We start from the raw sequence: 27,700 nt of genomic DNA, 5'->3' as shown, positions 1-27,700 counted from the left end.
GCACCATGGGAATGCATTCACCCCGCCTTCCCAGCGAACAACGAATCGGCATCGACGACGACGACGACGACGACGATTAAGCGGGCTAACCTAGTGATACCGAACTTAGCCATGGGAAATTTTCACTTTCCACACACAATAACAACAACAACAACAACATTATGACCCGACGAAAGCGAATTTTCGCGGCTCGGCGGATATTGAAATTGGAGCGAAACGAAAAGCATTCGCTTGCGGTATATAACGACTAATTACAAGGCTCGCGCTGTCAAATAGCCGATGAAAGCCTTGTAATTCCCAGGGGTACGACTAAAACGTCAAATCCCTCATATTGCCAGTGTACCCAACTAAGTGGTGCGGACTCAATCCACTTCATTTTCAAGCAAATTCATGCATGTTTTCAAGCGATTTCTTGCAATAAATTTTCAGACCACCAGGGATGCCAGATTTACAAACATGTTTGTAAATTTACAGACATATCTGTAAAACACTTATTTTTGTTGTAGACTTTTTGGATATAACAATATTTCACAGGTTTTTGAAAAAATAAGAGGCTCTATTCATCACATCAAAGATATTTCACTCACCATATGACATTTTTCCATAGTTTAGTTTGGAACTCACACACATAAGTACTTTTGCCCTGACATTATTACAGAAGAAAGAGAGTATACGGTTATTCACAATTAATGGAAAATTTCATTCTCTGCAGGTAAGGAAAAATCTTGAACGAAAATTGTCTCTGATAATTATATTCTGTTCTAGATAAGATTGTTTTGCTGAAATGCAAGGTGATTTATTGAAAAATAGTTAAGTTAGGGTCAGGACTATGTCTTCTGAGTATTTTAACAACATCGAATAAAAATTTTCATTCTATTTTCAACAACTTACATTCGCTTTCGGGTCTGCTTATGACGAAATATGGGTTACTGTTCGATATTGTAACCACAGACATGATTCATGGCCGTGTGGTGATCTAAAACTTGTATAGCCTTGCATGGCGGATGGAAAATATACACTGCATTTTCTTATAAATTTCATCAACGATAAGACCGCAAGCCTTGGTGGATGTCCAATATATCAACGAAGAAATACTGATTTTTATAAAAATTAACAGCGCGTATGTATGTGTAGATCGTTGAAATATTTAAACACACTTACAACACATAAGTTATTAAGTGGTCCGAAAAATCAATTTCTTTTCACATTTTCCCAAAAATGACAAATGAAAATTATTAACTTTTGAATCACCGAACCGATTTAGATGATCGACATATAAAATTGAAACTAATGACAATTTTTTTATTGGAAAATATTTAACTTGCGAAAAAATTATTATATTTTAGTAATTATTGATTGTAGTCGTTTTTTATTTTTTTATGACTCTGGACTAGAGGGCGCTATATTTTTTTATATTTTTTCTTGAAAGCTGAGGATTTTTTACATATCATATCTCGATATCAGAGATGCTATTTTTTCGTTTTTTAGATATGATTTTTTCAAAGTTAACCGGTGGTTCGAAAAATCATTTTTCCCCCTTTGTCCAAAAATAACTTTCCGCAAAAAATCATAACATCTGAACTACTGAACCGATTTAGATGATCGATATATTAAATTGAAGCCAATAAGCATAATTTGAAAAATATCACACTTGCGGGAAGATTGGATTCTAGTAGCATAGGTCTAGTTTAGTCACATATGAATATTGATCGAAGACTTAAAACATGTTAAATTTACAAAATTATAACTTAAAAACGATAATTGCAGCATCTCGGATGTCGAGATATGTTTGGTAAATAATCCTCAGCTTTCCATAAAAAAATATAAGAAAAAATAGAGCGCTCCTATCTTTAACCGAGAAAACTATGAAAAACTAACTCAATCAATAATTACAAAAACAAAAATTAAATTTTTCTCAAAAGTAATATTTTTTCAAAGAAAAATAACTCGTCAGCTTCAATTTGATATGTCGATGATATGAATCGGTCCAATAGTTCAGAAGTTATGACTTTTTGTAGTGGGAAAAATGGGGAAAATTGTTTTTCGAACCATCGATTAGTTCTGAATATTTCAAAAACGAAAAAAATAGCATCTCTGATATTGAGATATTTTATGTAAAAAACTCTCAGCTTTCAAGAAAACATATAAAAAAATATAGCGCCCCCAAGTCCAAAGCCATGAAAACATTAAAAAACGACTACAATCAATAATTACGACAATAGGATCCATATTATCTGCAAGTTCAATATTTCTCAATTAAAGCTCATTGGCTTCAATTTGATATGTCAATCACATTTGATATGTGTTTGATATGTCGATCAAATTTATAACTTTCGAACCACTTAACCGATTTAAGTGGTTCGAAAGTTATAAATTTTTGAAAAAAGTCATTTTGGGAAAAGTGGAAAAAATAATTTTTTGGATCACCCTAAAATGGAAATGGGCACCCGAATGAAAAAAATAAAAAAACACGAGTTTAATGTTTTGCGATAAAGAACAAAATTACCACTTTTGACGAAGATCTGAGAACCACTATATTGGTTTGGCATGGAATGGCTGTATATGTATACAAAATACAATCTTACGTGCATCGCGATGTACAAAGTATTAATGAATATGTGAAAATTAACGTTAAAAGACATTTCTATAGATCTGCACACTTTTACAGACTTTTCCACATTTTTAACAGACATTCACATATTTTTACAGACTTTTTTTTAAAATCATCTGGCATCTCTTCCTTCCACTTTTTATCGAATATTTTCAAATCGCAGGAGTAAACATTTACGTGACTCTGACTTCGTTTGTTTTTATTTCGTTCGGAAAAACGTTATGTCAAAGAGAGGGGACATTAAAAATGCGTTGCTCAGTGAAAGGCTGAGACGCTCTTTCAGAGATGCAATGGTTAATTGAACAATTGACGGAAAAATGTAGTTCGTTCATTTTATAATTTTAATTATTTTTGCCCTTGACAACAATACCTCTTTTATAGTGTTGATTATCATAAGAAAAATAACACTCCTAATCGTTGGATCTCTTTTGACATTTCAATTGGATCTTTTTTGACAGCCGTTTTGATTCAGTCCGCACTACCTAGGGCAAAACGGTTCATTTCAGTGAGCGGCTCAGAGCCGTGCGCTCAATGAAAAGAGCCGGCTCATTTGAGCGGCTCGGCGGCTCTTTTCAAGAAGCAGTTTATTCGGGTATGGGACGTAAAAAATTAAGCTTGAAACAATAATTAGTGCAGAGAATAGAAAAAATAATATTTCACAGAAGGTTTTCTCATATATATTTCAATTAAAAAATCTTCATTAAACATTTTGATTTATGAACATTATTTTTTCAATGTTTCCTGACGTAAGTCTACTACGTCTTTCACTACAAACTTGTCCTGCTTTCGAAAAAATTCGCTCACATGGTACTGAAGTCGCCGGAATACATAATATTTTCAAAGCAATTTCGTAGAGCCGCGGATAGATAGATTTCCCTACCTCCCACCAAAGCAAAGGGTCGCTTGTTCTCAGCAAATATGGCTCCACTAAATATTTATCTAACTCAGCTATTGCAGCAGCTTCTGGATCATGTGGAGCTTGAAGATTGCCAACCAATGCATCAAACTCCTCCCATACAGATGACCGCGCTTCATCACCAACGATTGGTGCTGGTTCTGCAGGCGTGTATTCTATGGATGTCATTTTTAGCGTCCTTATCAACGACTGGTATGCATTGTTGTACTTTATATTATCCCCAAAACCTTGCTGCTTGAAGCGCGGATCTAGCAGTATTGATTGGGCTACCAATTCGTCTGACTCAAGATCTGCAAATCGTTTTACCAGCTCCGAAATCAATTTCATTACACAGCTTTTTTATAATCACGGGAACTGATCATCATGACGAACATGAACATGACGAATCATCAGTCGGGAGATTTAATTGTTGAAGGAACACGCTCAATGCTTGATTTGCATCTCATTCCTACATACTTTCACACTAACTACTCCCATCTCTTTCACCCTGTACTTGAAGAGGATTGTTAGAATGAGAATCAATCGTTAGGTTCATTTATTCATTTCTGTTTACACTTTCGTTGATCACATTCGTGATGACAGTGGTACAGTGTCGGCGTCTGGTGGCGACCTTTAATTCGGGTCCCAAACTCGATAGTCTAATTTCTGTCAGATCATCAGGAACGAAGGCAATTTAAAAATCTTAACAGTTGAAGAAAATTTCTACATCATGTTATTTAACTACTCGAAACACTACTTCCTGACTATAACGCTATACATTCCCGACAGTTTTATAGAAACTTTCCATTAGGATATAAAATTGCCTTCAAACACAATTTTCGTATGAGAATTTTTCACCACCTGCAAAAAAGTGTTTTTCATTGCAATAGAATACTAATTTTGTCTATACGGAAAAGTTAATTTTCATTCATAATTTCAATTTTAAAAACGTGTTATTATTATTATTATTATTTATTATTATTATTATTATTATAGAGTTATGGCACTTCTCAGCATTGAGCTGAAATATTCATCAGTGAGATGGCCCACCGGGACCGGCGGAAGAATACTCGCACCAACAATCTTATTGAAACCATCGTTCCTTGTCCCAATGATTTCTTCCAGCTCCACCACATTCTAAATTGTACGGAACGCCATTACCTAAGGCTATTGCGAACGAAAACGTAACTTTTCATCAATTTTTTTTTTAGATTTATCGATGCATATAAATATTCACAATAGGAAATGCAAAAACAAATGAAAAAATCTTTCGAAGTAAATAATCTTGAATGCGCTGCGGTCGCAGATTTTTTGGTTATTAGTCAACAGAAACAAAATGTCATTGTTTGATCTATCGAACATTTTATTTTTCCACCAATTTTTTCTATAGGAGGTTTAATCGAATGGTTTTGTCCTACATCACAATGTGTGTTTTTTTCATCGAAGAAGTGCTGTGGTATTTTTGCATTTTATTAGGTTTCTTTTATTGAAATTGAAACTTCTTCCGTACTTCATTGCTTGAAATCGAATTTATTGCCCAATAAAGTTATTCGAAATTAAATTGATGGTATTTGGTAGCTAAGAAATTAAACTATCATTTGGTGCAAAAACTTTATAATATGATTGCTTTCCAAAGACATGAAAAATTATTAATGTTGCTGTTAGATTTTTCGAACAGCTGGTCGTTAGCTGGCTAACAAAGACGTTGTAACAAATGAGCTCTTGTAGCAAACATATTATTGAAAAATAAGTAGAACAAACTTAAGCTAAACGGTTTCATTGTGATTCAACATAAAAACAAACAAATAATGTACTGAAAGCTAAGAAATTATTAGACAAGTAACCTCTTCCTTTATTAACCCCTCGGCCTATGATTGAATTTCCAAAATAATGGACCAAATGCAAACAATTCGATGGGTCCACATCGAATAATTTCACTACTTTTCTGAGCGTACTAGCGCCCTATGATATGCAAGTACACCACGAGTAAAATTCGATTTTGTAGGTGAAAGGGTTAATCTAGAAGAGATCGATATTGACCCCTTAGGGTAGAATGTTACATGAACCAACCTGTTATAAGAATGACAAATATTTTAGTAGAAATATTAATGTTGTAATTTGTATTAATAATTATTAATTACACTTGATTTTTACTGAATTTTATGCCTATAAGTATTTTGTATGAACGAGAAAAAGATACAATTTTTAGAGAAATTTGGCTATAGAGGTCGATGATATCACTTCATTCTATAAAGGGGTCTCTTGCTCAAAATAGTCTGAGAATCCCTTATATAAAACATTAATGAGACTCAAATAAAATCGTTGAGTATATGATGAAATCATAATCCGAAGCCGTCTTGGATTTTCATGTTACATAAATATACCAGTCAAGTCCTTTCATTTGATACCCATATTGATGGGGTTTTGAAAAAAATACATATTTCGCTATTTTGTGATGGCGGCCATTTTGAATTTCCATTTCTCATAAATAACTGTGTTCTACTAGTCAAGTCCTTTCATTTGATACCCATATTGATGGGGTTCTGAGAAAATATGAAATACGCCATTTTGTAGTGGACGCCATCTTGGATTTGCATTTTTCATAAATAACTGTGTTCTACTAGTCAAGCCCTTTCGTTTGATACTCATATTAGCTATTCAAATTTCCGAAAAACAAAAATAAAATACTCCGGATAATCGAGTCCGACCTGTATTATAGATGTTCTATATTATTAATATTAGAATTATATTTTTTGATCTTTTTTCGTCCATTAAAACAACTAAACGATACGAATTACTCAAATTACGACATTTCAACAATTCAAAGACAAACAATCGGTATCAATGCAAAAATACTTAAATAGTATGTTCCGGTACTTTGTTTTTTTTTCATTTTCCAAAGGTTTTTCGTATTCGATCCGAAAAACTATTTGAAGCGTTTTTTTCATTAAATCATTGACACCGAATGATTTAATGAAAAAAACGCTTCAAATAGTGGCAGCTAGGTATGACTATTGAAACTGGCAAAGGATTTAAAAATTTCGTTCCTCAGCAGAGTGTTAGCAGGAATATTGCGTCACAAAGTTAAAGAAAAAAATTCTACAGAAGGACAATGAATTTCTGCAGTACAAAAATGAACAAAACGAATGTAGGGAAAAATGAGAATGATTTCAGTTTCGGTCAATTTGAACGATATTTGGACTGCGGAAACGCATATAAAACAAATTTAAGAAAATTTACAATTCGATTGGGATACAAATCATCGAAATTCATTTCACAGCTAAAATAGGTTAACTTTGTTTCATAAAAACATGGCTTGTTTTCCGATTTGGCACCCTTACTGAAAAATGCAGTCTTACGTTAAAAAACCGCATGATGAAAATGTATTGACAGAACGTTTGTGTCAAATTACATTTCAAAAAACTCGGTGGAGGCTTCGAAGGCTGGTTGAAGGCAATGAATGTAAAAATAATCTTATATATATATATATATAAAAATGGAGTGATGTCTGTCTGTCTGTCTGATTCTTATAGACTCGGAAACTACTGAACCGATCCACATGAAAATTGGTATGTAGGGGTTTTTGGGGCCGGGGAAGGTTTTCGTGATATTTTGAGACCCCCCCCCCTCTCTAAGGGGGGGCTGCCATACAAATGAAACACAAATTTCTGCATTACTCGGAAATTAACCAAGCAAACGAAACCAAAGTTGGCATGTGAAAGTTTTAGGGTGCAATAAATGTTTCTATGATGGTTAGACAGTCCTTCCCCCACTCAAAGGGGGGGCTGCCATACAAATGAAACACAAATTTCTGCATTACTCGAGAATTAATCAAGCAAATGAAACCAAATTTGGCATGTGGAGGTTTTAGGATGCAATAAATGTTTCTATGGTGTTAAGATACTCCTTCCCCCTCTCTTAGAGGGGGCTGCCGTACAAATGAAACACAAATTCTTGCATTACCCGAGAATTAATCAAGCAAATTAAACCAAATTAGGCATATGGAAACTTTAGGGTGCAATGAATGTTTCTATGGTGGTTAGATACCCCTCCCCCCTCTCTTAGGGGTGGCTGCCATACAAATAAAACACAAATTTCTGCATTACTCGAGAATTAATCAAGTAAATGGGCGGGACGAAGTTTGCCGGGTTAGCTAGTTCATTTATAAAGAAGTTGCAGCGTTTTATAATCATTTAGGTGTTCTGAAGTCGCACTTTCCCTCGATTTCCGTCAAGTAAAGTTTTCCCTATTTCGTTCTTAGAACAAGATAAAGCAACAAATAAATTGTTACTACCTTTTTTTTCATCGCTTGAGCGCTTTTCGAAATTCATCTTGAAAAAAAATAACTCATCTTTGAACCAATTTTACTCGGTTCTCTACGAAACACGGGATAGATCCTCGTTCTGTTCGAAGACTGATTTTTCGTCATAGGAATCGAATTCGCCACTCAAGGCGTGAAATGAGAAAAATGGAGAAATTGAAGGGTAACCTGTTGAATTATGCCGCTTCCTTCGGAACACAATGTCCGAAAAATACGGTGGGGCAGTAAAACTTTCACATTTAGAACTTTTTCGACATGAAGCCGAGCATTGTCATGACGACGGATAACTTCGTTGTGACTTTTATTGTATTCCGCCCGTTTTTCGCGCAATACATGACTCAAATAAATTAGTAATGTCATAATCGAAAGCTCGAAGTGATATCCACCAGATAGAGAGCACAATTTTCGAACCAAGTAACCAGTAAGCACTAAGTAATTGCCCTTAATCAATACTATTTGTAGGAGCGCATAGAACATTAGGGCGGATATAATGCTGAAATAGCGAAATTGTGGGTTCTTCAAATGCGACGGTTACCATACAAATTAAACACAAATTTCTACATTAATCGGGAATTAATCAAGCAAATGAAACGGCGTTTAGGCATTATAGGCATATGGAGGTTTTAGGGTACAATAAATGTTTCTATGTTGATTAGACTAATACCCCCCCCCCCCACCTCTCTAAGGGCTGCCATAGAAAAGAACCATACATTTCTGCATAATTCAAGAACTAATCAAGCAAAATGAACCAAATTTGGCATGTGGAGGTTTTTTGGGGGCAAGAAACAATTCTAAAGTGGTTCATCACTTCTCCCACCTTTCTGAGGGGGGCTGCCATAGAAATGAAACACAAATTTCCGCATAACTCGAGAACTAATCAAGAAAATGGAAACAAATTAGGCATATGGAGGTTTTAGGGTACAATAAATGTTTCTATGGTGGTTAAACACTTCACCCCCCTCTCTAAGGGGGGGGGGGTGGATGAGGGGTGCTGCCATATAAATGAAACACAAATTACAGGGGGCACACAAACACCAATTTCTGCATACATACCAAATACAACCAAACACGACAATTGAAATTTTTCGGAAAGTATCGCCGAATGTGTTGATAAGAGCAGAACTCGAGGAAGGAATTGTCCGATTTAGGGCTGTCTTTATTCTATCATATTTTCTGTATAAAACATTTATTCCATGTAACGGAGAAACATGTTATTGGCAAGTGGTTGAAAAATCTTGAGCGAGAATTGTGTCTGAAAATAATCTGATATTATAATGATGAGTTTTGTTAGAAATACTAGGAATTTTATAATAAAAGGTAAATTTAATGGGGTTGATTAGAAGATCAATCAATGAACGGTTCAACGATTAGACCCATGAACTTGCTCATAGTAAGAAAACGTGAATGTTTGAAGGTATTGATAACAAAAAACAAATTTTGGACGGGACGAAGTTTGTCGGGTCAGCTAGTGTATCATAGAAATCTCCACGAAGTTCTTCTAAAAATGACGCAGGTAATGCTGCTTTGACTTGGCGAAGTTTCTCTAGGTACGTTGTCGCCATTGCACAATGGTCCAGGAAATGCATTTAAGTGGAAATTAGCATTTAGAGCTCGACAGTTATTCTCTAGACAAAAACTGTCTTAGACAAAGTTGTTACTCATGATAGAGCGCTCGATTTTATGTTGTCAAAATATAGGGTGACCCAAATTGTCGATGAAATAAAAAATCTAACTTTCTTATCTTTATAGATAGAAGTAAACATAGTTCGACAATGTTGTAGCTTCAATTAATTGAGACATCTTTGTAGAACAAAATTTCTCTCTTGAAATAACCGACATAGCGACTTTTTTCTAAGTTACGTTAGGGTCACCATGAAAAAAATTGTTTTTTTGCTCTAACTTTTATATTTCAAATTTTACATGCAAACTGTCTTCGAAAGAATTTTAGAGCTAACTAATACAAACATTTTTCGATGCAGAACTTTTCAATATCTCAACTTTACTCAAAGTTATTGATATTTCTTCCCAAAAAACATGCTCTTTTCAATTGTTTGTCATTCTTTCTGGGGCAAACGTAAGCAAAGTTTATTGGTGGCATTTGAAAGAGCATATTTCACTCACTTTTGATTGGTTGAAATTGACGACCCATGCGGCGGGTCCCAAACAGAGACATCAAAAATCAATCTGCCTGGTGGAATTCGGCATTGCAAATACATAAAAGAAGGGGGAACTTCTGTTCCTACCGAAATGTGTTCCCCAACAGAGACATCAAAACCAACCTTTTTGATATTTCAAGTGAAGTAAATGATACGATTAACTTTCATATCAATGACCGATCGTGTTTTTGTGCGGTTTTTTTTTTGTGCGAATTTTTTTTGTGCGATTTTTTTGTGCGGTGTATGAAAAGAAGCATATTTGACGAAGTTATCGTCCATTTAGTTTTTTTTTCGAAGGTTTATATGCATTTCTGTGCGAAAAAAGCATATTTGCATCTCAATTATCCACTTCTGAAATCATTCCCCTCCGCTCAACAAATGCTCTAAGTTTTTGCATGACATGATTTCTAACAGTACCACGTTTCGACATGCAACTAAAAGCACAAAACAGTCACGCGCAACCGAAAAGGCAAAGTGTCCCATCGAAAAGCAGGGAAACAAAAAGAAATTGAACGGTGAATGGCGTGGATTTGAGTTATTTTCTTGGGGGAAACTTTTTTTCTGCGGTCCCTATCTACCGCACAAAAAAAGTTTTTTTCAAAACGGTACCGAACACGATTTTTTAAAGCTGCTGGTGAAGTTTTGCACGATTTTTTTATGCGACTTTTTTGTGCGGTCCCTATTCCCGGCACAAAAAAAGGTTTTCCTGTATTGTGAAAAATTTTTCACAAGTGTAAGTGTATAATTGTATATTGTAGCAGTTGTGTTAGAAATGACTTCATATATGAAACTATTTGTTTCAACTTTCATAAGTAAAAACCAAGGTGTGTTCCCGCTCGAGAACAGGTCGTTTGGTTTAAGCTGTCTGTTTTGTTGTGTTCATTTTCACCCAAGGAAAGTTTATAAGGCGAGAAAAATTAGAAAAGTGCCCTACATATAGTATTAGGTGTTGTTAGTCCAATTTGAATTCGCATTGGGTTGAATAAACACTCACAAACAAAACGGCTCTTTTCAGGACCACCAAATCAAAATCAAAGAGTTTAATTCTTCAAACATATCCAAAATCAACAGATAGCCTAAAGGACGTCAACTATGCGGTCGTGTCTCAGACACAACCCTCCTGTGACTTTTTTATCTCCGCAAACACATTTACCTTTGGAATTTTGAAAATTTCTCATTCAAAAACAATTTGTAACGATGTAACAGATAAGTAGTCTTATACAAAACAACCGAAAACATTCGTTTATGCCGCGCACCAGTACAAATTCGTTTGTTGGCACCAGTGCAAACACATCTACAGGGTGGGCCATTTAAAGTGGAAGCATCTGGCAACCCCATAACTTTTGACAGAGATGTCAGATTAACAAATGTCATACCGCGTTGGAAGCGTCATTTCAGTACAATTTTAACCATGGAACAATACACACCTAAACAAACGCGCTGAAATTGTTCAGCTGTACATTCAAAATAACTTCTCAATTGTGTTAACTAAACGTGCGTGGAAAAATAAAAATAAAGTTAAAACATCGCCTGGAGACAACACTACACGTCGATTATATGCCAAATTTATATCGTCTGGTAGTGTTGGTAATGCCAGTCATCTGTCCAGACAACGACCAAGACGTTTCGACGAGAATATTGATGCCGTTCGAGCCAGTGTTGCAGAGACTCCATCGACATCAGGTCGCCATCGTTCGCAAGAGTTAGGCATCGCTCGAACCACTCTCCGACGCATAATTCGTGTTGATTTGAAAATGTTTCCGTATAAAATTAAAATGGCTCAACAACTTAACCCATCTGACTTACCACGTCGACTTGATTTTGCGAAATGGACCATCGAAATGGCCAAAAATGAACGTGGCTTTTGGCAAAAAATCATAATGTCTGATGAGGCGCATTTCAACTTGAATGGAGGAGTGAATAAACAAAATTGTCGGTTTTATGCTACTGAAAACCCTCAATCCATCGAAACGCAACCTCTTTACGACCAAAAAGTTACTGTGTGGTGTGGCATTTATGCCGATAAAGTCATCGGCCCGTACTTCTTTGAAAACGAAAATGGAGCAACGGTAACAGTGAATGGGGAGCGTTATCGGACAATGATAACCGATTTTTTATTGCCATTTGTTCGTGAAAATGAATTGGACAATTACTGGTTCCAACAGGACGGCGCTACATGCCATACAGCGGCTGCCACGACCAAATTATTGCGCGAAATGTTCCCCGGAAGATTAATATCGAAAAACGGCGATTATGACTGGCCACCGAGATCACCTGATTTGACGCCTCCTGACTTTTTTTTATGGGGATATTTAAAATCCAAGGTATACACTGGTAAACCAAGGACCCTGGCTGCGCTGAAAGACAATATCCGACAAGAAATTGCTGCCATATCGGCCGAAACATTGGGCAAAGTGATGGAAAATGCCGAAAAAAGGGCACATTTTGCGGTCAAGGCCAGAGGCGGTCATTTGCGAGATATCATAATCAAAAAGTAGTTAGAACAAATCTCCTTGGACCAAAATAAATGAATTTCAAAAAAAAATATTTTAAATTCCACTTCTTTACTTCGCTATTGCAAAAACAAATCCTTCCACTTTAAATGGCCCACCCTGTAGTTTTGAATTGAAAATGTTTTTGTCTCACGTGACAGCTGATAGGCGAAATTCAACTGGAAATTGGACAGAGTGAATCAACCAATTAGATCAATGATTTATTTTATCGTGAGCTTAAACGCAATAAAAACTAACGAACAATTTATTGACAACAATTGTATTGTCTCTCGGCTTGTATTGTCTCAATGCCACTCACGAAAACACCCAATTCAACTCCAATCGCACAGAAAGTGAAACCGCCACCCAGCCGAAGAAAGTGACTTTCCTCGCGATTTTCCAAAATCACCTCACATTGAACGAACGAACATCATCATCAACGAATTCCATCAAATCTCGGCCAATTCGAAGAATGCGACCAAAGCAAAATGAAGAACATTTTGCTTGGAGGCGACCCCAAATACACAATCAATTCGAGAGAGTGATTGGATGCGATCACAGCGCGCGCCCGCGAAATGAAATGAAAAGCCACCCTATTTGCACACACTACTACCCTAATTACAAATCACTTTCTTCCGATTACTTTTCTCCGAAAATGATTAGAGCACTCAGCGCTACTCCTCGGTGGTGGATCGGGAAATTGATCGAGCGTTCAGTTCAGGAGAAGAAGAAGAAGAAGAAGAAGGAGAAAGAAAGAGGAGAAAGCACTATCCGACCCCAGCGAGTGAGTGAGTGCGCACACGCTGATTTATCACTCAATTAGCGCGCACGATCGATCCCGAAGACGGGACGGAGAATTTCCAAACTGCGGTGAAAGTTGTTTATCTCTTTCTCTCTCGCTCTCTCTCTCGAACACGCTCGCGATCGCGATCGCATGTGCGCTCGTTCGTTCGTTATACAATGTTATATAAGATCCAAACCCCCCAGGCACAGCTGCTGCCACTGCGAGATATGATGGTTATATAAAAAAGCACAAACCGAGAGGAAGCGATCTTCACCGCCGACGGAAGGGACGCTGTGGAGCAGAAGAAAGTTGAACAACGGAGAGCGGAGGGGAAACTGTAGAGCTATGAGTAACTACTACTCTATACCTGTGCACCACAGCAGCATACGAGATGAAGGAGGAGGATCGATGAGGATGATGAGGATCGGGGTCGGGTTGGGTGAAGATGAATGTGAGACGGATCACAGAAAAAAACAGAAACCGCGTGGACCCTTCCCCAAGAGAGCCCAGACTGGGGCAGGGAATGGCGGAGGAAGAAATTTCTCCACTTTCTTTTCGTTCGTTTTTTTTTTTTCGTTTCACTTTCACCGGTGGTTGCGCGGATAGACTTGACTCTTCGAAGCGTGTGAATGACCGCGCGCGCTCTCTCTCTCACTGTTTCGTCGTTGCGATCGTGCGATCATAGTAACCGTAGTGAATCGTTGTTGCGGCGGTGGTGATGGATAAGGGGACAATAGGGGGGAGTGGAATGTGGTTTGGTACAGTTCAATCACATCAGCCTACTATGTGTGTTCACAACGTCCGCTGCATTGCATCAGTGACCCCGAGCAAAAGAAACCAAAAAAAAAAAAAATAATACACATTGCACTGATATTGATTCTACGCCACACAACGTTGCACACAAAGCCGCCAAGTGAATGAGAGGTGCGGTGCATTCGGAAGGGGAGGGATGTGTTTGTTCGCAATTGCATCTCTTGCAGCAATTTTCACTTTCGCTATTATTACAGCCTTTCGACTAATGCATAATCTTCGGTAGCAACTTTCAATGAACGCATTGCATTGCCAAAGCGGAAGTGCATAGCTGAGGGTAACCAGGGACAATGCACTCGACTACATGAGACATGAGAATATTTGATCATCTTTAGCAACACTATTTTTTTTTTTTTTTGATAATTACACCTAGCTTTCACTGATTTCAAACATGTCCCAAATGGACCCATAAAATAAGTGAAACTTACTTTCCACCGCGGAGGGGGGTACGACCATAGCCGAGGCCGAGGCACAAAGTTGAATGACCACGGCTGCGGAAGGCGCAAATGTCGATTCGTGCAATTTTGCCGCGCTCTTTTCCCTCTGTCCTAATATATGCCAAATCTCCGATCTACAGGTCTTTGAACTTTGCGTTTAACCTTTCCTAATTTGTTTCCTCTTCTTCTCTTTCTCACCTGCAGAGTTTGACGGAACCACCGTGTTGTGTCGTGTGTGTGGGGACAAAGCTTCCGGTTTCCATTACGGTGTGCATTCCTGTGAAGGTTGCAAGGTAAGTGTGCTGTTGTGTATCGAAACAAACAAATTAGCGACGAACCGCTATAACACGGTTCAAGGGAATAACGAACGATGACGAATGCATATCATCATCATCATCATCCTCATCATCACCATCATCGGAGGGGGGAAATAACAGAGGTAGAAGTCCGCGAAGAAAATGAGCACATTGACCGACTGATGGCCTGCTTCAACAGTGGATTGGATGACTTATTGCTTAACGATGTGTCGGCTCCTCGCTCGCGCATACGGCATGAACAAGGAACAGAAAATATGTCGATGACGGTCGGGGGCGAAGAACGCATTCTACCGACTGACACACGCAAACATATGGACCCTCGAGGGTCGTGTTTGGTTGGGTTCAAGGGAGGAGGAAGACGATGGGAACCCCAGATGTTTGCGCGGCGTTTGAACCAACGCAAGAAACGCATTACGCAGCGCCAAAGCCTCGGCCAATGACGATGATTGAACCGCCCGAAACGGGGTGAACGAATGGAAATACCCTTGAATGAATCATTAGACGTGCGTTGTTTTGAAACTGGCCTCAAATCAAGCGAAGGTTTTTTTTTTGCTTCACATTATTTCGCTTAATGCTGCTATGGCGCGCGCGAGTTCTGATGGTGTGTTTACTGAGCAGAATCGAGGTTACGCAGCACGCGGTTAGGTGGATTGGATGAGGTGCTTTGGGACGCGGATTTTTTCGACGCTAGGCGGCTGTGCAAAAGGCGGAACGACACGAAATACCGCGAGAGGGAGGGAGAGAGAGAGAGAGGATCGGAGCCAACAGTGAGGTATAGTTGCTTCTACTTTGTTTAATCACAGTTTGTTGACTTCTGCGCGTAGGTTAGTGACCGGCCCCGCGTTTGCCGTGGCCACCAATGAACCTGCCGCCGCCGCCGCTGCTGCTGCTTTTTTCCCACTTTTCTTTTGCGTTTTCTCCAGTTGTGTTGTGTTCGTTCACCCCCGGAGTTGAGCGGAGTTGTGCTGAGTGGATGCGGATAGAAAATGTGAGGGTCTTGACCGGAAGTCTCGAAGCACCTATCAAGATTCTGGTGTTGGCTCGCGTTCTGTGGAATCGTTAACGTTATGCTTCGCGCTGGAAGTTCCAATTGTTTCCCAAGTCCGAGGACCAAACTGGAACGTCTTCTAAGAATTTGGGCCTCTAATCTATCTTCGTAAGATTCAACAATCGAAACGAACGATAGCTTCTATGGACTAGAATGGCAATAATTTCATTTAAAAAATATTGAAGTAACAGATAATCGAAGTTTTCAATTCCGGAAAGCTCATTTGAAGAATAATGAATTCACATATTCTATCAAAAATGCGTCCAAAGAAACTAAACTCTAAAAGTATTCTCCAATATTCGCCTAGAGGCTACTGAAGTTTGTTATCCCCACGTTACCAGTAAGCACTGCTGCTATTCCTTAGAACTCAGAATACAGATTTCATGGGAAATTAGCTCATTAAATCAGCAAACCGTGAGTTATTTTAACATTGTTTTGTTTCTTCCATATACATTCCATATTGCATGCAAATAATGACGACACCATATTTTGTTTACCAATCCAAACATACTCTGCCTACTGCTTCACCTCATCATATCTTCTTGATTGGGAATTACCCCAATGTCCTAGAAAAAACGTAATGAAGATGGTCGAGTTTCGAGCGACATAGCATGCGCTGCCATAACTATCCCGCAAATAGTGACGTCAGTCGTTGTGTTTATCTTTGATTGCCCACCGCATTGCCCATGTAAAATTGCTATTTCCAGGAAATAATTTATCAATTAAAAACATACATTTTTGTAGAGCTCCCGCTGAATATGAGGCTAATGTGATAGCGTGAAGTGAAAATTTTTTAAATCACGTCGAAAAAGACGGATAGAAGTGATATTTCCATGTGCCATTTTCACTCCCCCACGTTCATAGAAACAAACGAAGTTTCGTTATTTCACCGTTATGAAGTTGATGTTTCGAAGGCTCTCAGTGTCGGTGTGTGTGTTGTGAGATAATAATCGCCAATTAATCAAAATTTCACCGAAAATGTTACTGCTTTCGAGAACTAAGTATACGACTGCTCTCTGGACCTTTTTACCACATGAATAATCGAAATAAGCCACGGTATAATTGTCATCTGTTAAAAACCAACCAGTTGAATGATTTCATGAGAATTTTGGCTCGAATTATCATGCAACCGTAAGTACTTTCAACATTGTTTTGTTTCTTCCATATACATTCCATATTGAATGCAAATAATTACGACACGATAGTTGGCTTGCCAATACAGATACACTTCGCCTACTGCTTCACCTCTATATGTACCTCATTGGAATTACCCGTTCTTTTTCGGTTTTCCACTGCCGGTAAGAGGGTTTTCTTAGCTCGTAGTAGCTCTTAGCTTAGCTGAATGGGTTACGAATCTTCGGAAAACTGTCGCTCAAACCGAACAAGTTTCCTCAATTTTCAAACTTGATTCTAGATTCTTCTTCAGAGCGAAGAAAAACGTCTGGATTTTGTTTTTTTTTCAATACGAATATAATTTTCATCGCCTACTTACAGTTTACATATAGAGGGCCTTATTCCCGTATCCACTTACACTTACGTTTCCACTACGCTTACATCTCACTTCACTTTTTTGCGTTTCCACCGATCGTGAAGTGTAAAAATGAACTTCGTGTAGAATGTGGAGTGGATACCAAAATGACCCTGTGTTCATTTCCGATGTCGTTTCTAATGGCGCGCTTACATTTGGTAGATCTATAGCTATAGATGGATTTATTCACACGAAAATAGATGTAAACGGGTGAGAATATATATGATACAGTTCTTCGAGGTATATATAACCACTATGAATAGAATAAATTCAGGCATATGTAAACGCTGGTGAATTTCTCTTTGGTGAGAAATCACTAAAGTTGGATACAGTTCTACTTCAGGTGAATAAATTCATCGAAAATATGAATATATTCAGCATGTAAGTTCGCGTAAGTGTAAACGGTTGATGAGATTTCTATAAATCACATCCTATTTTTTCACACTTGTCTATACCCACCATAATAGAAACGTCAGTAGTATTTTGTTTTGTTTATCCTCGAGTTGTGTCGATACACCCAGAAAATGGATTACTAAAAAAAAGCTTCCAAATCTTTTGTAATTCAAACAGTAGAATGTACATATTTTCTGTAAATATTACCAATCGTTTGTAAAATGAATGTCAGATGCAATACACATCCCTACCAACGATTGATTCATTTTACTTCGCGGTGTTAGTAACTTTTACGATTGTCATTACTGGCAACCGCGAAGAAAATAAATTTATTAGCGTAATTACCGAGTTGTTAATTGAGTTGCAAGGCACTACTTTCCGATATTGATTTCATCACAGAAGAAGGTCGTATTAACTCAGATTCGGGATAGGTAAGTAATATTCGTGAAAATCAATTCAATTTATGTTCTTTAATTGATATTTATACATATTGGATAGCAATGATTTGTGCTCGTCTGCTGCGGGAGAATGCGAAGACATTACTTCAATAGTAAGGAATCTGGGTACTTCGATACACAAAAACGAGCCCTGTCGAGTCCTAGTTCTACCTGTTGGATTCGGTCAAGGACAACTTCATAAACGTTTTGCAAACGATTGTGATCGGTGGTTCAATCAATTAGATGTTTTCCGGATTCGTCACGACGCAGGTTCCGTATCCTGCGCGTCAAGTCAATGTTGCAACGGGGCATAAAGCTAGCTTCACTTAATGCCATCTGGGTTTTGTCAGTGTCATGATATCTCCCGAATGTGTTTGGCTGAGAAGTAATTACAAGCTGGTCCTGGGAGAGGGTAATGGTGAGAATTGAGTAGTCTGTCGTAGCTATTCATAGTAATAACTGTGTATTTTTTCCTAATTTGTAGCCATGAATCAGACCCAATCGAAGCAGGATCAGATGTCGATAGTTTAGATAGTTCAATAAATAATTTAGATAGTTCAATAAATATTTTAAATAGTTCAGATAGTTCAATAAATGAATAAAGATGCATACAAAAGCTCAATAAATTCATAACAATATATGCATAAAGGTAGGGTTAATATAACATGTTGTATATGTTAAACGAACGTTGAACCGACTGCTTATACTAGGGTTATACTGGCCGATTTGACATCATATCGTGTAATATGTACGAAGAATTCGTATTGCAAACATTTATTAAATATTGGTAATATTTACCAAAAAGCTCGTCATATATACCAACTTTTCGGGAGAGTGTATGACTGTTTACACAAAAGAGAGCGTGAAGTGTAAATCAGAATAACATCGGTGGATGAACTCGGTGTATTGATAATGAATTCTACCAAATGTTTACAGTGGCGTGTATTCCGGAATAAGGTTGTACTCACTACACATTGTTTTCACGTGTAGTGTATTCGGGAATAAGGCCCAGAGTGAAAATTCATGACACCGTCTCCAAATATTTTCCCTTCTGAAACCGTACTTCAATGCCGACAATCGAGCCGTTGAAACATTTTTCAAACGCCTTTTTTCCGGAATCGAATTCAGTTTTCGTTCCGAATTCGATCGATTCCGGGCTCTTTTTTGACATTATATAATTCAACTTCCGCAATTTTTCTTGCAATTGCGATAATACAAAACTAATTAATGAGTTTACCACACTTTGTCCAACTTCTATAAGACCGCCATCAATGTCTTCCATAATAAAGCATTTCATGAGAGTTTGAAATTAATCTGTATAAATTAAATTTGATTTCTAATAAAGCTTCACAATCATATCATGTAGTACTTACTATCTAACCAGTGATAATAGATCTAGTTTCGGAACTTTGGATATTTATAAAAAAAAATATCTCTTTTGCGAACCTTTCCCTAAACAATATCAAACGGAAAAGGAATAATCATTCAACCAAAATTCAATCAACATTACAGTATGTCGTTAACGCTTTTGCTCGACAAATTTCATGCCAACTCGTGATAGGAGTTGGCAGCACCATCTCAGATAGCAGTGAAACGTTGTGGGCAGGGTTGCCAACTATTATTTTCAAAAATCAGGGAAAGTTAAAATAAAAATCAGGAGAAATCAGGATAGCGCATATTGTGTTGTCCGGAAAGTATGAACCGATTTTTGGCAACACAAACGCATGATTTCTATAGGCAAACATACATCTATTCAAGTTGATGTGCACAGTTTTGTTCCACGATCTTTCTGCTTAAACATTTTATCATGGAGCTTCGAAAATAATGAATAAGTTCAGCTTCGAGATCGATTTAGAAAGATTATGCTAATGATGATGAGTTTTTGTGGAAATATCAGGAAATGTATAAACAAAGTCGCAAAGTAAGAATTAGGACTACGTGTTTTGAGTATTCAAGAAACAAGTAATTATTTTCATTCAAAATATAACGATTTGAAATTCTCTTCGGGAATACTAGTCTGATAGAGTATCTTTCTTTCCGGCCAACTTCAAGCTTTAATAAATGTCGACAGGGTATCATCGATAAAATGAATCGCTTCGGAATATATAAATAATAAACAAAAAAAGATTGAACAAGTGCGGACTGGAGAGCTTTTTTATGTAGGCTATTATGACAATTCTCATTTCCAACCAGGAAAACTTCGTATAGTTATTACGGATAATTTTCATTCTAATAAAGTAAAAAGTGCAAAATCAGGATAAATCAGGATCATTTAAGCAAAATCAGGCAACATTGAGTGTTTGTCAGGATATCAGGGAACGTATAAAAAAGTCTGGGAAATCCTGAAAAATCAGGAAGGTTTGTATCTCTGCTTGTGGGTTTAAAGACATTGGTCATTTAAGCAACTTTGCATACTTGAAATCTTCGAAAGAGAATTAGACTACTTTTTGAAAAGGGCCTTTTTTTTCATTTTATTTTTACAAAAAAAAAATAACTTAAAAACTATAATATACTAGCTGACCCGGCAAACTTCGTCCCGCCAAAATTTTTTTTTTGTTATCAATACCTTCAAACATTAACGTAATCCTACTATGAGCAAGTTCATGGGTCTAATCGCAGAACTGTTCAATGATTGAACTTCTAATCGACCCCGTTTAATTTTGTATGGTAGCTCCACCCTAGAATTATTTATTGCACCCTAGAACCTTCACATGCCACATTTGGTTTCATTTGCTTGATTAATTCTCGAGTTATGCAGAAATTTGTGTTTCATTTGTATGGCAGCCCCGCCTTAGAGAGGGGGGTGGAGAGTCTAACCACCATAGAATCATTTAATGTACCCTAAAACCTCCATATGCCAAATTTGGTTTCATTTGCTTGATTAATTCTCGAGTTATGCAGAAATTTGTGTTTCATTTGCTTGATTATATCTCGAGTAATGCAGAAATTTGAGTTTTATTTGTATGGCAGCCCCGCCTTAGAGAGGAGGGTGGAGAGTCTAACCACCATAGAATCATTTAATGTACCCTAAAACCTCCATATGCCCAATTTAGTTTCAATTTCAATCGGTTCAGTAGTTTCCGAGTCCATAAGAATCAGACAGATAGACAGACAGACAGACAGATAGAAATCCATTTATATATATATAGATACAAAATTAAAGTTATAGAATTTTCATTGAAAAATACTAAATAAATTTTAGAGAAAAATTACACTAAAAAAATATTTTAAAAATTGTAATTATTTTTTTCTCAAAAACGTTTTTTTTTTAATTTTTAAAACAAGTTATGTGAATAGCCCTTGCAATTATCAACAAGTCACCCATACATCGGAAGATGGGCACTCTTACATGGAAAAAGTTTTTCCAACAACTTTTTCATGTCTTGTTTGAAAAAGATACTACCAATCCCAATTTTGTTGAAAGTCAAGATAGCTATATAGCTCATTCAACAAAGTTTTAGATGTTATTGAAATATGAACTTTTGTCAAAGACATCAACTTGCTATCCTTTATAGCTTTTGGAATACACGACATTTTTGTATAGAGACTCCTGAAAAAATAATGTTTTACATTTTGGTGTTTGAATTTTCGCGTTTGAAATGTTGTTGACATGTTTCTACATGGAAAAAAAAAGTTTTTCAGAACATGTAAATCGCGATAACTTATACATAAAAATGTAACGAGTTGAACATGAAAAGTAATTTTAAAAAAACATGACAAAGTTGTTGTTGGATAATCTCTTCCCCTGTAAAATAGCCCATCTTCCAATGTATGGATGGCTTGTTGGTAATTTAAAGGGCTATTCACATCAGTTTTTTCAGAACTAAAAAAATATGGTTGATATTTTTAATGAAAACTTAAATAATTTCCTACATTACAATCCTTAATCAACATTTTGTAGGTCTTATAGTTTTAAGTTTTGAAATTTTTAGTTTTTTTCAAATTTTTTTTCGAAAAATCTTAACTCAGAAACTTTAAGACCTACAAAATGATTCTGAAAAATATACTCATTTTTGAAATTGTATCTCTCCAACCACCTAACAGATTTTTAAGTCCGACATTTCGGAAACCCTAAAAAACAAACATTTTCGATGGTCTCGATGGATTCTTTTTTTTTTGTGAAAAGATCGAAGGATCCGTTAAAGTTTTCTTTTATACTTCTAAAATCAACATAGAAATTAGGAAAATGATACATCTCAAAAAAGAAAAAATTGGTTTCCTGATCAACTTGTTACGCAAAAAAAGCCGAAGCTTCCGAAAAAAACACAGTTGTTTAAATCCAAGACACGGCCGCATTATCGACCCAGGACTACAAACTTCTTTGATTCAATTAACTTGTTTATCACTTCGGATTGGGTTTGCAATTTAGTTCCTTCCTTTTCCACAAGATGGCCCAAAGTGATATAAATAGTCCACGGAAACAGCTGATTTTTTCTGAATCGTGAAATGTTGACATCTGCCAACCAAATATTGTTCACAAGTTCACAAGCTTTGCACAACAAGTTCATTTCTTACTGCGTTGAAAACGTCGAGTTTCGTTGCAAATAAGCACCATCCGTGGGAAGTTATGATTTTCTGTTTCCATTGGAAGAAAAGTGCATTGAATCATTCTAATCAACAAATCAGAAAATGCAAAATTATTCTATGTATTCTGAGACCGAAATGTTGAGTCTGAAAGTGGAATCCATCGATCTGAGATCAATCAGAATCATTAATCTGTGTTCGAGTTGCGGATAGAGAATCTGCGAGCTGAGATCTGAATTAATCTCTAATCTACATTTGGATATGAAATATGAATTGTGACCCTGAATCCAAGCAAATATTTCAAGTAAATTCTTTGATTCTTTCTTTATTTTTAAGAGTTTTTAACACTGCAGTTCATTCGCCTCTAAAGTAAATTCGTAAATTCAAAATAGAATATGCATCCGAATCTGGAAACTAAATATGAAGCTCGACTACAAATTGAATATACATTCACGATTAGGGAGTTTTTTCTGCTTCTTTTTCTTCTCAAATTGTATTAACATTCTTGAACAAACTTTGCCTTCTTAAAGTATCCATGTTCAAATCAGAACTTACTTGGAATTCCATGAAAAATAACACAAGTCCAACGTATTTTGTGAGGTTAATTCAAAGCTACGTTTGTATCACTGCGATTCAACTGCTGGACTGAATTCGAGATCACGAGAGTCTCAAAAAATCTTGTGAAATTTTGTGTAAAAAAAAAGTGGAATTAAAACGTAAAAAATAAAATAAAACAATGAAATTACAGTATCCGAATCTAGCTCTGGAATCTAAAATTTTCAATGAATCAAATCTCTTAAATCCGGACTCTCAATGTGCTTTTATATCTCCAATTGACGTTCGAAATCTGGGATCAGTATATCGAATCGAGAATCTGAAATATTGCGTTCCGAGATGCGGATCAGTGATCTACAAGTCAAGACCAGAAACTATAACTGCAATCAAAGGCTACGATCTGCTTCTGGACTATGGAATCTATTATCTGGAAATATACGGATCGTGAATCCACATATTTGGATCTGGAGAATGAATTTTCATATCTGTTTCCACAATCTGGATTCTGGGTTTGGGAGCTTTGCATCACAAACTTTGAAATGAACGAATGAATCAATAGACTACATTGCTATCAAAGGAGTGAAGACAAACTTTGCGAATAAAACATGAAATTGTTTTATGAAAAAAATATGCTGTTTTTATACAAATATTTTTGTAGCTATTTTTACTGAAACGCACAGGTGTCAAACGGCGCTTGGTTGTGCATAAAATCGGGATACAAACAGCGTTAACATGTGCAAAAATGTATTTCTAGAATCTGAAGTGAAGTGAATAGAACGTCTAATATAGTTTTGAAATTTTTATTTTTGGAGAAGCCAAATTCCATATTTAGATTAGACTACGAAACTGTCTCAAACACTTCAAATGTACAACATGAAATTCAACAGTCTAAAGGGTGTGTCACATCAAATTGCATCACGGAAAAAACGCTGTAGAAATTCGCCCAGTAGACCGATCCTTTTGAAAATTTTAGACAGTAAAATAAAAACTATTAAACAACTTTTGGCATTTTCTTTTCATTCATACTTCGAGCCCAAGCCCGTATGCTTGCACCTTCCTCTTTACCCCGCCCATAAGGTTCTGTACAACGTCAGGTTGTAGTTTTTTTTGAACAGAAATCCATTTTCTCTTGAAGTCCGCCTCCGGTTTGACAACTTTTGGGTTCTTCCGGAGGGGCCGCTTCATAATCGCCCAATATTTCTCTATTGGGCGAAGCTCCGGCGCGTTGGGCGGGTTCATTTCCTTTGGCACGAAGTTGACCCCGTTGGCTTCGTACCACTCCAACACATCCTTTGAATAGTGCCACGAAGCGAGATCCGGCCAGAAGATGGTCGGGCCCTCGTGCTGCTTCAATAGTGGTAGTAAGCGCTTCTGTAGGCACTCCTTAAGGTAAACCTGCCCGTTTACCGTGCCGGTCATCACGAAGGGGGCGCTCTGCTTTCCGCAAGAGCAGATCGCTTGCCACACCATGTACTTTTTGGCAAACTTGGATAGTTTCTGCTGGCGAATCTCCTCCGGAACGCTGAATTTGTCCTCGGAGAAGAACAACAGGCCCGGCAGCTGACGAAAGTCCGCTTTGATGTAGGTTTCGTCGTCCATTACCAGGCAATGCGGCTTCGTCAGCATTTCGGTGTACAGCTTCCGGGCTCGCGTTTTCCCCATCATGTTTTGCCTTTCGTCGCGGTTAGGAGCCTTCTGAACCTTGTATGTACGCATGCCCTCCCGCTGCTTGGTCCGCTGTACGAATGAACTTGACAAATTCAGCTTATTGGCGACATCCCGGACCGAACTTCTCGGATCACGTCTAAACTGCTTAACTACACGCTTGTGATCTTTTTCACTGACGGAGCATCTATTTTTGCCGTTCTTCACCTTCCGGTCGATGGTTAGGTTCTCGAAGTATCGTTTTAGTACTCTGCTGACCGTTGATTGAACGATTTCCAGCATCTTACCGATGTCCCGATTTGACAACTCCGGATTCTCGAAATGAGTGCACAGGATTAATTCACGACGCTCTTTTTCGTTCGACGACATTTTTCCAAATTTACGAAAAAATTGACAGTGAAGCATGGCCAACGTGATCTATACACTCTTATCTGATTATAAGCGAAAGCTGAAGATATAATTCCTAAAAATTAAATTTCTACAGCGTTTTTTCCGTGATGCAATTTGATGTGACACACCCTTTAGAATCAAATGTGTTTACTTGAATACAAAAGCGAAAAATCTGAAGTTTACAATTGCTACCGAAATTTGCAAATTTGTCTCCGGAACTGAAGTCAAGAATCTGGATATATATATTTTCAAATTTTGTTTTCCTACTACTATTTTCACTAGAACGCAGAGGTGTCAAAACACGTCTAGTCGGAATATTTATGCAAAAAATAAAAAAATAGCGTTAAATCGTATCGTTCGATTTCCCAGATCTGCGCTCCACATATGGCACCAAAAAAACTAAAAGACTTTTCAGCGGACATTTTTATCGAAAGTGTTGCCAGAAGTAGTTATTTTGTTTTTTTTTTCTCGAATATTTATGATACCAGGTATGATAAAAATTGTTGATGGGTATAAAAATCCAAATTAATTACTTATTCTCATATTCCTTCTGTACAATATTAATGCTATAGGTTATACCGCGAGTTTACCCTAGAATTAAGTAAAAATGATAATATACACTCGACAAAAAAATTAGAGGAACAGAGTGTGAAGTTTTAAGTGATTTCTGACATGCTGTAACTTTGTGAAAAATCAACGCATATCGATGGGATGCGCACTATTTTGCAGCTACAACTTTCAGGTATTCGAATAATATATAATGTTTAGGGAATACACTAGGCTAAAAATTTGCCTGCAAACAATAGAACTTACTGCGATATTTGCAGAATTACAGTAAATTTGTGAAGCACTATAGAAATTCTGTTTTTTACACTTTTTTTGAAATCGATGCAGAAAATTAAGATAATTTTTTTTCGTCAAAGTAACAAAATATCCTTGTGCAGAATTTATTGGAGTTTTCAAAACTACCTTTCGATTTGCGATACGATGGTTGTTTATTGAATGATTCATCATCAAAGACTGATAATTTTAGGGGTAATTTTTCATTCAAACTGGAATATATCTGTGTGGGAAGGTCGTACAGGAACGTTCTTGGAACCAAATGGAAGCTGATTGATAGGGTTAACTGGATTTGCTATTGATTTGGTTAGCAAGAAATTTTGTTAGCCCAGAATATTCTAAAACAAACAAAGAAAAATTCATTTTTCATGTCTTCCCGATATTGTTGCCCACCACACCTACACACACCAAGATAGAAGCATGTACGTAAAATACTCTAAAACCTGAAAGTATATATATGCGTTGATTTTTCACGAAGTTACAGCATGTCAAAAATCACTTAAAATTTCCGACTTCGCACTTCGTTCCTCTTATTTTTTTGTCGAGTGTATAATAGCTTTAGAATTATAGCCACGAATTTGGCTCATAAAAACCTATGTAACTGGGTCTTTAAAAATAAACTGGTTTATGAAAAATGATGGGGAAGTTCAGGTTTCAGCTAAGAGTGAATGGAAAGGCCAAATTCTATTGAAACAACTAATTCGTGAAAATTGTCAACCGAAGTTTTATACATGTTACATTTTCCTTATTCGATTTCAACAGTTTTTTCAAAAAAAAAAAGCCGAAAACCACACTATAAAGCAAAGTTTCGGAAGCGCTGAAGGCACCAAACCTTTTGGCGTGACTCTCGTACCCCCGAAGCGATCTTTATCTGCACATTCCGTTCCATCGAACACCACACCATCTTTAGGCAAGCTCAGCCATCGCAATTTCCTCCGACGAATCGGTGGCCACACATTTGCTAGAGCCAAATGCGTGCAAAATTAGAGTTACCCAATCAATCCTCGCTTAACTCGAGGCCGCGAAGAAACCTACCCATCGCCTACTGTGGTATGGTATCTTGCAGGTGACCATCAAAATTATGTTTATTTATTGACCACTGAATGTGCGATATCTCATTCTACTAATAGTGTATAGTTTTTCCACCAACTCATAGTTCAATGACTGAATGCCCACAGGCTTCGACCCTCGCGCACACACACACACACACACACGCACGCACACCCGCTGCCTAATAACGCACAACAACCGGACTTTAGTTGGGCACTCGTTCGCTCGCTTGCTCTTGCTCCACCACAACTTCTTCTAAACCCAGCAAAAGTCAAAAGTGAAAAAACTCAAAGGCCGATAAACTTCATTGATCGGTCATTGACTGGAACTAGCTCTGCAACATAGCAGCCTAGCAGCCGAGCGCGCAACCGAGTGCTGCGAGTGAGTGAACCGAGTGAGCAGTTAGTGCGCGGGGGGCACATCGCACCAGCCATTGCCATCTTGGTA

General features: G+C 37.3%; 1 protein-coding gene across 2 annotated transcripts in view; it reads left to right on the top strand.

Annotated features, from left to right (window-relative positions):
• Positions 1–27,700, top strand: part of LOC129771931 (ecdysone-inducible protein E75) — a 222,003-nt gene that overhangs the window by 127,155 nt on the left and 67,148 nt on the right. For both annotated transcript variants that reach the window (XM_055776077.1, XM_055776079.1), the window contains one exon: positions 14,711–14,799. In XM_055776077.1, coding sequence (XP_055632052.1) covers positions 14,711–14,799 — 89 coding nt within the window. The remainder of the gene's footprint in view (positions 1–14,710; positions 14,800–27,700) is intronic.

The sequence above is a fragment of the Toxorhynchites rutilus genome, chromosome 2 (assembly GCF_029784135.1).
Source record: "Toxorhynchites rutilus septentrionalis strain SRP chromosome 2, ASM2978413v1, whole genome shotgun sequence".
Lineage (NCBI taxonomy): Eukaryota > Metazoa > Arthropoda > Insecta > Diptera > Culicidae > Toxorhynchites > Toxorhynchites rutilus.
This window is presented reverse-complemented; position numbering and strand designations above follow the sequence as displayed.